Here is a 12,929-nt window from a genome sequence, read left to right on the forward strand (position 1 = left end):
TCCCACCTCCTTCAAATATTTTCCTTCCTAGGTTCTGAAACATCACACTTAAGGGTTGTCTTTCCACCTAGCGCCTGCTCCTCCTTAGTCTCCTCTGGCAGTCCTCCTCCTCTCCCTGATCTCTGGTCAATCTTCAGACCTTCTCTTCCCACTGTACTTACTCCGCAGGGCTCTCCTACTGTCTCTGCCTAAGTACTATCTACACTGAAATTTCTGTTTACTGCACAAGTTCTAACCTTTTCCTGAAACCCCAAACTGACTTAATCACTTGGGTATTTTGTTATTTTGCTGTGAAACAAACTGTCCCCAAACTTAGTTTAAAATAAAAACATTACCTCACCCCAATTTCTGAGGGTCCGCAATCCAGGAGCAGTGCAGCTGGGTACTTCCGGCTTGGGTGCCTCAGGAGGCTGCAGTCTTCTGAGACTGAGGAGAATCCACTTCCAAGCTCACCCACAAGGCTGTTGGCAGAAGCCCTCAATTCCTCACCATGTGGGCCTCTCCTTAGGGTTGTTTCTGGCATGGAAGTTGACTTCCCCCAGAGCAAGTGATGAGAGGGACAGAGAGAGAGCATGCACATGAGAACAAACAGCCAGAAGTTGCAACATCTTTTATAACCTAATCTTGGAAGTGACATATCAACACTTTCTCCATGTTCACCGGTCAAAATGTGGGAGGGTGGGGACTACACAAGGGTGTGAATACCAGGAGGCAGGGATCAGTGGGGGCCATCTTAAAGGCTGGCTACACCACAGGTATCTAAATGCTCTCTCAAAATTAACACATCCTAACTCAGAACTTTACATCATCCCCCAAAATGCTCTTCCCTCAGTCTTCCCCACCTGAGTAAATGACAGCATCATTCACTCAGTTACTCAGGCCCCAAACCTTCAAGTCATCCTTGACTTTGTCCTACCCTCATGCGTTCCATCAGCAAATTCCGTGCATTCTGCTTTGAAAATATACACCAGATCTGCTCACCTTTTATCTGAGCAGAGACCTGAAGGAAGTGAGCAAATGGGCCTTGTGAGAATCTGGGAGATGGTTCCAGACAGGGAATAGCAAATGTGAAGCCCTGAGGTGTGAGGAAATGTGGGAAGTTGAAGACACAGATGAAAGGTCAGTGTGGTTAGAGTAAGTGAAGGGAAGAGAGTGGAGGAAAGGAAGTTGGACAAATGCACATTTGTGCAAGCCCCAAGGTGCAAGTACTTTTCAAGTCTCCACCTGTGTCACACTTGCTAATACTCCAGGGACCGAAGAGGCATGGCTAAGTCCAGATTGGAAGACAAATAATGTCCAAATATACAAAGTAAACCACACTTCAAGGGAGGGGCAGCAAAATCACAATAAATTATCAGCAAGTGTACGGGATGTAGTTCTTTGCAAGCAATTTACTCTACTTCCCTAACCCTTTATCAGCTCCTACTCATCTTCTGGTCTCAATCTAGAAATTACCTCTAAAAAGATTTTCCTGATCCCTAAAGCCTGAGTGAAAAACCTCAGGCATAACACCTTATTATTATACACATTACTCTCTTCACTAATATTACTCTGTTGCCACTGAATGAATGAATGCATTTATACAATAAATGTTGGACTTCCAATTCATTCAGATGAGTTGACTGTACTCACAATTTTATGGCAATGTAACATCAACCCTCCCTACACGACAGAAAGGTCACTGAAAAGGAGGGAGTATTGTGGTGTCTGTTTTATCTTTACTGCCTAGTACAGTACCTGATATAAAGTAGGTACTTAATATCTGTGAAATAAACCAACACATAGCTATAATAAAAGTAAACTGGGGTAACTGCCACTAAAAGAGAAGGCACAAAGAGTGTTCTCTGAGACCCCTGCAAGACTCAGCAGGCTGCAAATATTTAAGAAGATGTGAGACAGAATTAAACTAACTGAAATAAGACCAAAGTGCCCACCAGAGGAGAGAAAAGACAAGTAGTCAGAGAAAGCAAGACTTTCCTTTTTATTATATTCACAATGCTATTTTAAAGTCCAACTTCTCTTTGAAAAACGTTTCTTTGCTATTAACTTCCTCATTGGAAAACAGACAAATCCTGTCCTTGAAGGATACATTTTCTACTTGGTACAGCGCTCAGTACTCAGGCCTGCATCTGTATGGTTTACCAGCAGCAATCAAGTCCAGCATCTCAGAGAGAAGCACTGTGAAGGCTGGGAGGTCACCAACCAGGGCTCCCCTACTGCATATATACATATATATGTACACACATACTTTTTTTTTTTTTTACAAAAATAATATAATAGGGCTTACACAGCTCTTTGAATTCTTTAAATTACATAGGCAAGGTCTATGCTTCAGTATAACCATTTTTTGCTTTGGATTAAAATGAGAATTTTAGGCCTAAAAATAGACTTCAGATTACTGAACAGAGGCCATATAGCAATACAGATTTAATAAATCTTGATCACCACATAACTAGAAATATGCTGCTATTATCCTTATGCTGGGTGCTATATATCTGCATCAATTATTTTCATTTTAGCTAAAACACAAAAGCAAAAGAGTTCACTGAAATAATCTTGTATTCATTACATTAGCACATATACCAAATTATACTAAGTGCATGATAATCTCTATGTTCCAAAGCTATATTTGTAGCATGTGCTCATCTCTACTCCATTAAATATAGTATCTAGCCAGCAATCACAAAAAAAGGAATGCACGCTGTACAGCAGGAGAAGAGAACAGTTTGCAGGGTGATATCTTACTGGCAACCAAAAACAAAGTAAGAGAAACAAACCTTACAAGATAAGATACAAAACTAATTTGCAGTGACATTTAATACATAGTTTTATCAGAAGGAATACATTTAGATCATAGTTACATGGAAAAACACATAAACTATGTGAAATTCTGAGTTTTCTCCTAGAATATTCAAAATACTCATCAAAAGTTAATTAGTACAATCAAGATGGCCACTAGATGATTGAATAAACAGAATGTCATTTAGTATTTCAAAAACACAGATTCTGGGAAAAGCAGCTACCAGCAAAATATCCAGAAATCTCAGTTAACAGACACTCTGTCTTGCATACCTGATACTAACAAATATAACAAGTGTGTTTACACAGACTATGAATGCAAGGCAATAGCCTACAGGATAGTCACAGGAAAGAATAAATGAGCACAATCCCACTGGAGCGAGTACAGAGAGCTCCTGCTGTTCTTCTGGTCCCTGCACATGCCCCACCTCCTGCCCCTGACCCCTGGTCAAACAAGGGCCATTTCTTTGGAGAAACAAATCTTTCAACAGCTCAAGCCCATTCTCTCTGACCCAACCAAGATACAACAGAGCCCAAGCATGGTGCTGGAAAGTCTTTCAGATGCTGGTATGATTCCTGATCATTGGACTGGACAGGTCCTCTTCACAGCCTCTCAAGTTCTGACTGGCACAACCTCCCTCCCTCAGAAGGGGTCAGCATGGTCTCTGAAGCCATAAATGAGGCGGCTCTAGAAGAATTAGAAGAAGGAGGTATCTGATGAAAAGGCACCTGCAAGTCTGAAATCCTCTTTGGTGAGAACACTGTACATGCGCTGAGGCAGAGCCCGGGAGTACGGAGCCGGGCGTGGCACGGTGGTGCGCAAAATGAGTTCCCGGCCAGCAGGGGGTGGGAAGTCTGACACGGAGTTCTGCCTTCTCTCTTCTGGAGAGCCCATTCGCTTCAGTTCCTCCTCCGGTGGAGCCATGGCTGCAGCCTTGAACAGAATCAAATGCTAAATTCAAGAGCAAGTCCAATGCTAAACTTAGATCATTTTGAAGGACAGATGAATAAACATGACAAATATATAAAAAAATGTTCTACGTTACTCAGTAATGCAGTCAGCCATGTTATGATTACTCAAAAACCAACAGAAAAAGCAAGAAGCTTGAAACACTGCATGAGCAGCCAGAGATTACAAATAAATTGGTGACAGAGACAAAAGAGATAATGACTGCCAGGCAATCTGCTTTGAAAAGTAAGGGCCATATTCCGACATCTGAAGAGGGAAAATGTAGCACTGGTTTCTACACATTTCTTCTAGCAACAACACACGTTCAAGTCTGATGTCCTCAGTCCAGTAAGGAGCTGCTTCTCCCCCAGAGTCTGGAAAGATGGTTTTTATCTCCACTCTTTCATTTCTTTTTAAAGTTCATTTGCCAAATTAAAACTGGGGACATTGGTTTTGTTTGCTGAGCAGCTAAGGTGATAAAGAAATGATAGAGGTCCATGTAATGTAGCAATGGCCACAAAAGAGAAATTCTCAATATTAAAGGCATCTATTTTTTTGCATTAAAATTGCATAAAAAACATTCAATTAGAGCCTTCATTTTAACCTTGATCACTATACTTCTTTCATTTCTCTATTAGATTTCTTTCACAATACCATCGATTTAGAAAAAAAAAAAGTACTGTTTTGGTAATGGAAATATGAAATCATGTTATACTAAACATCAGCATGAAAGGTATGCCAAATCCAGACTGTTAAAGAGGTGGTTAGTCTTAATGACCTTATGAAGTTAGAGGGATGGGAAGGAACAAGGAACTATGAGGGACAAAGGCTATTTTGTTACCTCATCAGAAGATTCAGTCAGCTTGAGAAAAGGTGAGAAAAGAAACAGTGATGAAAAGGAAACAAGCAAGATGGTTTAAAAAGGGCTAGACAAGAGATTTCAAGATCATTTCAGAGACGGCATGCACTACATTAAGGAACAGGATCCTATCAAAAGAATATCAAGACAGACACACACCACATAAAACACACCTAGCTGTTAAATTGAGCAGACATATCCTACTTCTCATGCACCTGATGGTTCAACAGGCAACGTACAGTGTCATTTAATGGGCAAAACTGATAAAACTGAAGCAAAATCCAATCTGTGGTTTATCTGCTGAATTCCAGTGGAATACACCACTGACACACGTAATCATGATGAAGTTTAAACAAAGAGTTCTAAATATGTAAAACTGCTGTATGCTATACAAAATTCTCACTGAAATTTCATTACTTTCTAAAAGAAGTGAAAATCTTGATTAGTAAAACTGATATAAAGTGTCAGTTAATTATGAAAAGTTACATATACTTTAATGGTTTACATCAACCAGACACTTAAGGTTTGAGTTCAAAAATGTACCAACCAGGTGCTTGTTTTATGGATTAAAGTCTGCCAATTCCCTAAAAACATTCCCTACAAGGTTTGAAAGTTTGAAATCTTTTACAATTACATAACGCAGGAAAAATGTACAATTTCACCCCTTAAAGGGTATTAGCTATTCAAGGCCACTGAAAAGATGATACACTCCTGTATTTATTAATGTAATAAGATAATTAAGTGGAACACAATAACAAAGTAAATCACAGAATATAATCCTATTTTTCTAAAATATATATTTATTTATATATACTACATGTCAAATGTTGACGGTGATCATCAGAAGGTAGTGAGATTAATGTGATTAAGTTTTACTTTATATTTTCTGTATTATCCTACATTTTACAATAAGCCTTCTAGGGGGCGGGGGGAGCTATTCCCATTCTGGGGGGCAGAGGGGAGCTATTTCCATTCTGGGAAATATAATTTTGCTTAAATATTCACAACAAGTAATACTCTCAGCATTAAAAATAAAAATGCTTTAGGGCGCCTGGGTGGCTCAGTTGGTTAAGCGACTGCCTTCGGCTCAGGTCATGATCCCGGAGTCCTGGGATCAAGTCCCACATCGGGCTCCCAGCTCAGCGGGGAGCCTGCTTCTCCCTCAGACCCTCTCCCCTCTCATGCTGTTTCTCTCTCTCTCTTTCTCTCAAATAAATAAATAAATAAAATCTTTAAAAAATAAAAAAATAAAAAATAAAAAAAAATAAAAATGCTTTAGATTTCAAGTCCTCTTAACACACAAGTTTTTTAAAAGTGAGGACAGAGGAAAGAATATCAGCAATAGGAGGAAAATTCATTATTGGTGGTGACAAGGAAATGTGGTTGTTAGCTTTTGGCTAGTGAGCTAGTGAAAGATATAGGATGCAAAAAACAAACTTGGTTCCTGATTTCATGCCAGAGACAAAAACAAATCAAAGTAAGCATCTATTGTTTTCTAGAACTCTAATTTATAAGGAAATAAAATACTTGGTTTTTAACTTGAAATTCTTAAAGTTAGGGAACAATCCCATAAATAATCACAGGTTTCAATTCTTGCTAAAAATTCAGGTCAGTACATTTGGCTGTGAAACTGAATATATTAACTAGATATACCCCAGACAGACTCAAAGGAGATTATACAGTTTTTATTTCATATGTAAACCCATGAAAATTCTTATTGGATTCTGAGAATTACACTTTCAAAAGTGGGTCATTCTAGAGTCATCACAGTTCCAGGTAAAGGGCACCCTTGTACTTACATGTCTTCCTTTACTTACAATTGTGTTATATCCCAATAAACCCATCCTAAGTTGAAAATATCCTAAGTTGAAAATACATTTCCTACACCTAGCCTACCAAACATCACAGCTCAGCCTAGTCTACCTTACCTGAGCTCAGAACATTCACTTAAGCCTACAGTTGGGCAAAATCACCTAACACAAACCTTATTTTATAATAAAGTGTTGACTATCTCATGTAATTTATTAAATACTGTACTGACAGTGAGAAACAGAACGGTTTTCGGGGTAGAGTAGTTGTAAGTATATTGGCTGTCTGCCCTTGGGGTCTCATAGCTGACAGGGATCTGCCCCTGCCCAGCACCATGAGAAGATTATGCTGCATATACCGCCAGCCCAAAAAAAGATCAAAATTCAAAATTCAAAGTATGGTTTCTACTGAATACATATTTTTTTTCCTCCATCATAAAGTTGAAAATCCTAAGTCAAATTATTGTAAGTCAGAGACTGTCTGTATTACACTCTATAATATTTTTATCATAATCTCTCACATAATGAGCGCTGACATGAAAATCCTCTTAACCAGTAAACAAGATCAGTACAGAAAGTATCCACACAAAGTGTAACTATAACTAGCATCACCTCCATAAAAATTCAAATTTTAAGAGTTTCAGAATGTCAGAAAGTACTACATATCTTTTGAACCTTTACTTTCAGTAGTAGAGGTAATGGCAAAGATAATTATTCAAACTGGGCTTGCTTTCTGTGCTAAAGCCTGTTTCCATAGTCCTAAACATCTGAAATCTTGCTCTTCCTTAGATCAATGCACCATGACAAAAATAGACTAACTTCACAAGTGAAACTGTGAATCCATTTGTAGTACATGGAGTTTAAAATTGGTAAAACTGAACTCTATTCTAATATGAAAGTAGTCAACATTTTTTCCTACCGCACAGCACTGGCCATTGCTAACACCGAGTCCCTGTTAGATTCTGGAACAATGGATTTCAGACCCTTCTGGGTCTGGAAATTTATATCCTAAAATATACTTATTATTTTACTTAAACATGTAAGAAAGCAAATGGATTTCAAAGACTCAAAAGTCACTGTTGAAAGTCACTGTGTTTTTTTTAATGTTCAAACCCAATGCCCAGACTTACACTCAGCAGCTATATAACCAGCTAAGTGTGGGAATCAAAACAGCATCTTCCTGAGGAGAGGTCTGAAGAGATCATGATCAGTCAGTAAGGGAATTCACATACCCTGTGAGCATTCACGAACAGCTTGTGAATGATTCTGCCAGCATGGCCTCTTCCTGCACCCACGACTAACACTTCAGGCTGCTCCAAAAGGCAACTCACAAACCTGGGGGAGAAAGGTAATGAAAGGACAGAAAGCGAGCTGCTCAGTTCACACTGTGCCAGTCCTCCCAAATTAATTCTGTAGACAAACTCTCAAACCGATACTGGCTAAACCTACTAAGGCTAGAGTGGAACTTTTATAACAGAGGGACATTTGGAATTAAAATAGACTCAAATGACAATCTTACTGCCTTTCAACTGTTTTCATAAAATTTTCCTAAAAATCTCGTATCTGGGGATGGCTGGGTGGGGCTCAGTTGGTTAAATGCTGGACTCTTGATTTCAGCTCAGGTCATGACTTTAGGGTCATGAGATCAAGCCCTGTGTTGGACTCTGCATTCAGTGGGAATCTGCTTGGATATTCTCTCCCTCTGCCCCTACCCTACTCTCACGCCCCTCTCTCTCTCAAATAAATAAATAAATCTAAAAAGAAAAAAAAAAACACCTCACCTCTGTCAAAGGGGAAAAAGAAATATTGAGTCTATTTCTTTCAGACTAGCTTAGAAAATACTACAGTAAATAAAAGATTAAAACAGTATTTTGGGGGATGCCTGATTGGCTCAGTCAAGTTAAGCATCCGACTCTTGGTTTTAAAAGCTCAGGTCATGATCTCAGGGTCATGAGATCGAGCCCCACATTTGGCTCTGCTCTGTGTGAGGAGTCTGCTTAAGATTCTTTGCCTCTGCCCCTACCCCTGCTCGTGCTTTCTCTCTCTCTCTCTCTCTCTCTCTAAAGTAAATGAATAAATAAAATCTCAGAAACAAAACAAACAGTATTTCTGGACAACAAAAACCAATTTATATATATACAGCAAAGCAATAATCCATATCTCTCATTATTTGTTCTTTTAAAGTGGGTGTGTATATGTGTGTGCATGCATGTGTGCTTAAAATACACAATTTTTCTGGGCAAAGCCTCAACTGTGCCATTATGTGCTGGAAACACTACACCTCCAAGTACACCCCAGAGAATGTATGTGCAGCTATCAGAGTCAAAGGCACCACGCCTGCACCACTAATTCATACTGCTATTTTAGAAACGATTCCCTTGATTAGTACTTACTCTTCTCATTTAAAAAGGAAGGAGTTTTCAAGAGCAAAGAAGCCTAGGAGAAAATTTCACTCAACACAAGATATAAAATTCTAACAAGAACTTGTTAAGAGCTATATAGCACATGCCTTGTCATATTATCTTAATTATTTAGCATCAATAATGACATTTCATTTCCGAAAAGGCTGATGAAGAATTTAAAGTTATGATAAATTCAAGTTGCTGAAGTAACAAATTTGGAAATACTTTATCACAATTAAAATAACATTGTCCTTTCAAGTACCACAGGCAAAAATGGCAGGGACTCATACTGACAGGTAATGGCGTCGTCTCTCTCAGGAGGAGGAAAAGATTGACCCGGTCATCTGTATCATCCTGGAGAGGCCATCTGGTCACTCTTTCAAAACATGTTCACAAAGTGCACAGGATATGCACCTTTGCTTTCAAAAGTATTGTTTAAAGTTAAATAAATAACTGAGCAGAAATACAATTTCAGAACACCTCAGACTGTGGTAAAGGAACAGTGAGAGCTAAGCAAAGAGAGAAAGCAAAGCTCTGGGGCATTTCACGTAACAAAGAGCGACTAGCTCTTCCACAGGGAACTGTAGGCACATCTCCAAGAGCAAACAAGGACACTAGAAAAAAAGACCTGGTAGACTTGTTTCTAAATGTGGAAGGAATGGAAATGCCTCGCAAATACCCAGAAATATAGGAGAGGTCAAAGTCTATAATAATTATTTTTCTGTCTCTAGCTGATGCTTGTTACAAATAAAATAGGTAGGTACCACAAAAGAATCTCAATATTCTATTAAAATGTTCTAAAGAGAGTGGTGGCTTTTCCTACTGCAGACAAAAGTTACTCAAATATCAATTACCTTTCAAGATCTTCTTTTTCCTCCTCTTGTTCACATTTCTCAGTTCCAAACTTGGCTTTCAGTGAGCGGGCTCTGGCAATTATAGCTTCTACATTAGTAATTTGATGGATGATTTCCTAACAGTGGAAAAGAGAGAGACACACATTGGAAAACAGCAAAAAAAAAAAAAAAGGCAGCCTTTTAAAAAAATGTATCTTTAAAATAATCAGTGCCAACTAGTGAGAACATTTGGCAAGATCCTGACACCATAGCAAACTTACTTCCAATTTCTTGTCTTCTGGATTGGGGAAGTGCAAAACTTTACTGGAATGGGTTATTATCTGCTTTATAATCTTCTTAACTGAAGAAATGTTTTCCAGATTTTCTATTTTTAAGAAGATCAAAGCCATCATTAAATAAGTCAGGCAAAATATACTTTCATTTTGGAAATGAACTAATGACTAACGAAATAAGACATTTACCTTCTTCCTTTACCTTGAGTACAGCTGCGTGAATTACACAAGGTAACAGGTGTCGAGCGAGGTCTGCAGGTTTCTGTACGGCCAGATAGTGCAGCACCTGAAGGAGACACAAAGTTACATGAATGATCAATGTAGCTGTCAAAGAATAAAGTAGCCATTTATGAACGAAGAAAAAAAATCCTCTGCACCACTGAACTCACATCTATAACAAGAGCTGAGAAGAGCTCTCTTCTCTTGGTACTTTGCCCTGCTCATCCAGGTTAAGTAGCTACTACCCACAATAGTAAGAATAACGTTACTGAAAACTAACAAGGATTTTAGAATTTTATAGTGGTGACTATGCAATTTTGTTCTTCTTTCCAGTATGTAATACATGCAAATTAGGAAAATACAAAGAAAACAAGAACCATCTGTAAATTATACCACCGAGAGATAACAATTGTTAATGCTGGAAGATTCTCATTCTGGGATTTTTTTAAGACACTGAATACAGACATTAGGTAAACGAATATTAAGTATGTAAAATACTGTTTTGTAACCTGCTTTACTCACTTAACATTTCTAAACATTGATGGAGACCTTCCACTAATTTTTTGGTTTATCGTTTTTCCAAAATGCAAATTGCTTTGTTATTGTTCTAATTTAAAAAATACAGAGAAGTTATGTATAACACATGGACCCTACCTTTAAGCTCCTTATTCAACAGCAGTAAAGATAAAAGAAATCTCATCTCATTACGTGAACCTGGATGATAAATGGTCACAGATCTCCGAAAAGAATGAACGAATGAATGCATGCATACATACATAGAGTATAATGCAAAAACTCTCCAGAAATCCTACTTCCTAAGAAGCAACACATTTTTGTGTTTATCTTCTCAGGCTTATTTCTATGTCCATTTAAACACAAAGATATAGGCATATTCCAATTTCTTAACAAAAAACTATAATATAATATACATACTATTTTATAACTTGCTTTGTTCATTTAATGACTTATAACCTTTACTTTTGGCTTGGAGAATTTTGTGTGGTTTGAAAATTTTTTTTAATTAAGAAATACACATACCAGAGTATTAATAAATAACTTAAAGACAGCATGAACACTTGTTTACACACCACCAACCAGCTTAAGAAACAGAACATCACCAGCACTTTCCAAATCCCCGTGTGCCTCCCTGATCAAGTCTCCTCCCTCACACACCCCACCATCAGTAAGTGACTACTAATCATTCTTTTGCTTGTCGACAGAGTTTTCTCACATATGTGTATAGCCCCAAACAATGTATTGCTTAGTTTGGTCTGTCCTGAATCTTTATATAAATGGAATGTTTCTGGTTCCGACCCTCAGTGACTTGTATACAGCATTCTTTTAGAGATGCATATGTTGATACATACTGTAGTTTATTCATTTTCACTCTATATTAAAATGTTCCTCCACTGATGGACAACCCCCCGCCCCCCCCCATTTTTGGCTATTACAGATAAGGTCCCTGTTTTATTATTGGGTATGTTTCCTGGTGTACATGCAGAGGAATTTCTTGAGGGCATATACCGAAAAACAGAACTGGATATATACAAGAAAATGCCAAACAATTATTTTTTTGTATTAAAGTCATATTCCAAATTATTTTACAAAGTGTTTCAAAAGAGTTACATCCTTATCTAGAGTAATAATAGTTCCCAGTGTTGTACATCTCTGCTAACACTTACTATTCAACTTTGGTTTTCCTTAACTTAAAACCAAACAAATCTGCGAGAAGACAAAATATATCTATACCCTTTGCCTAGACTCACCTTTTACCTCATTTAATCACACCCATCTCTTTCCTCTGTATGTGCATACGATATATTACACACACACATTTTTTTCTGAGTAATGTGAGAGCAAGTTACATACATCATGTCCTTTTACCCCCAAAGATCTCGGTGTGTATTTCCTGAAATTAAGAATGTTTTCTTATATAATCAAAAGACAAACTATTGTGATTATATAAACTACCTTTAACACTGATCAAATACTTTTAATCTAGCCTACTTTCCCTTATTGCAATTTCATCAATAGACCAAATAATGATTTTTATAACCTTTTCCCACCCACCATACAGGATCTAGTTAAAGATCATACACAGCATTTAGTTTTCATACTTCTTTAATCACAACAAATCTGGAAGTTTTCCAGTCTGTCTTTTATAACATGGACATTTTGAGTACAGTGCCCTCCCCTCCCCTTTCTGAATAACTGAATTCCATGCTTTATTCATATTTTCTTAATTTTAAAAAATTTAGATACAATTTATATACCATAAAATTCACCACTTTAAAATATACACTTCAGTGGTCTTTAGCATACTTACAAGTTATACAACATCACTATTATCTAATTGCAGAACATTTTAATCACACCAAGAAGAAACCCATTACCCGACAGCAGTCACTCCCTCATTTCTCCCAGCTCCTAGCCCCTGGTAACTACTAAACTAACTTTCTGTCTTCATGAATTTGCCTATTCTGGTATTTCATATAAATGGTATCACGTTACATGTAGCATTCTATTTCTGGTTTCTTTCACTTAACATAGTACTTTTAAGGTTCCTTTGTGTTATACCATGTATCAGAACTTCACTTATTTTTATGGCTTAATAATATTTCATTGTATGAATATGCCGTGCTTTACTTATCCATTCATCAGTTGATCGATATTTAGCTTGGTTTCACTTTTTTGCTATTATGAATCATCCTGTCAATATCTGTATATTCAATCTCCTCAGTTTTTATTTAATGTCCTTTTCCTATTC

At 37.5% G+C, this 12,929-nt stretch overlaps 1 protein-coding gene across 2 annotated transcripts in view; it reads right to left on the minus strand.

Annotated features, from left to right (window-relative positions):
* Nucleotides 1-1,957: 1,957 nt before the first annotated feature.
* RAB3GAP1 (RAB3 GTPase activating protein catalytic subunit 1) overlaps nt 1,958-12,929 on the minus strand; it is a 115,579-nt gene continuing 104,607 nt past the window's right edge. The window contains exons 20-25 of one of the 2 annotated variants that reach the window (XM_081814556.1): nt 10,133-10,229; nt 9,932-10,035; nt 9,672-9,787; nt 7,648-7,750; nt 4,590-4,610; nt 1,958-3,733 (exon numbers count right to left, since the gene is read on the minus strand). In XM_081814556.1, coding sequence (XP_081670682.1) covers nt 3,497-3,733; nt 4,590-4,610; nt 7,648-7,750; nt 9,672-9,787; nt 9,932-10,035; nt 10,133-10,229 — 678 coding nt within the window. In that variant the 3' untranslated portion in view covers nt 1,958-3,496. The remainder of the gene's footprint in view (nt 3,734-4,589; nt 4,611-7,647; nt 7,751-9,671; nt 9,788-9,931; nt 10,036-10,132; nt 10,230-12,929) is intronic. The other variant, XM_081814557.1, reaches the window with a different exon arrangement.

This window comes from Leptonychotes weddellii, chromosome 3 (genome assembly GCF_054177405.1).
Source record: "Leptonychotes weddellii isolate Sample4059 chromosome 3, ASM5417740v2, whole genome shotgun sequence".
In the NCBI taxonomy this organism is placed as follows: domain Eukaryota; kingdom Metazoa; phylum Chordata; class Mammalia; order Carnivora; family Phocidae; genus Leptonychotes; species Leptonychotes weddellii.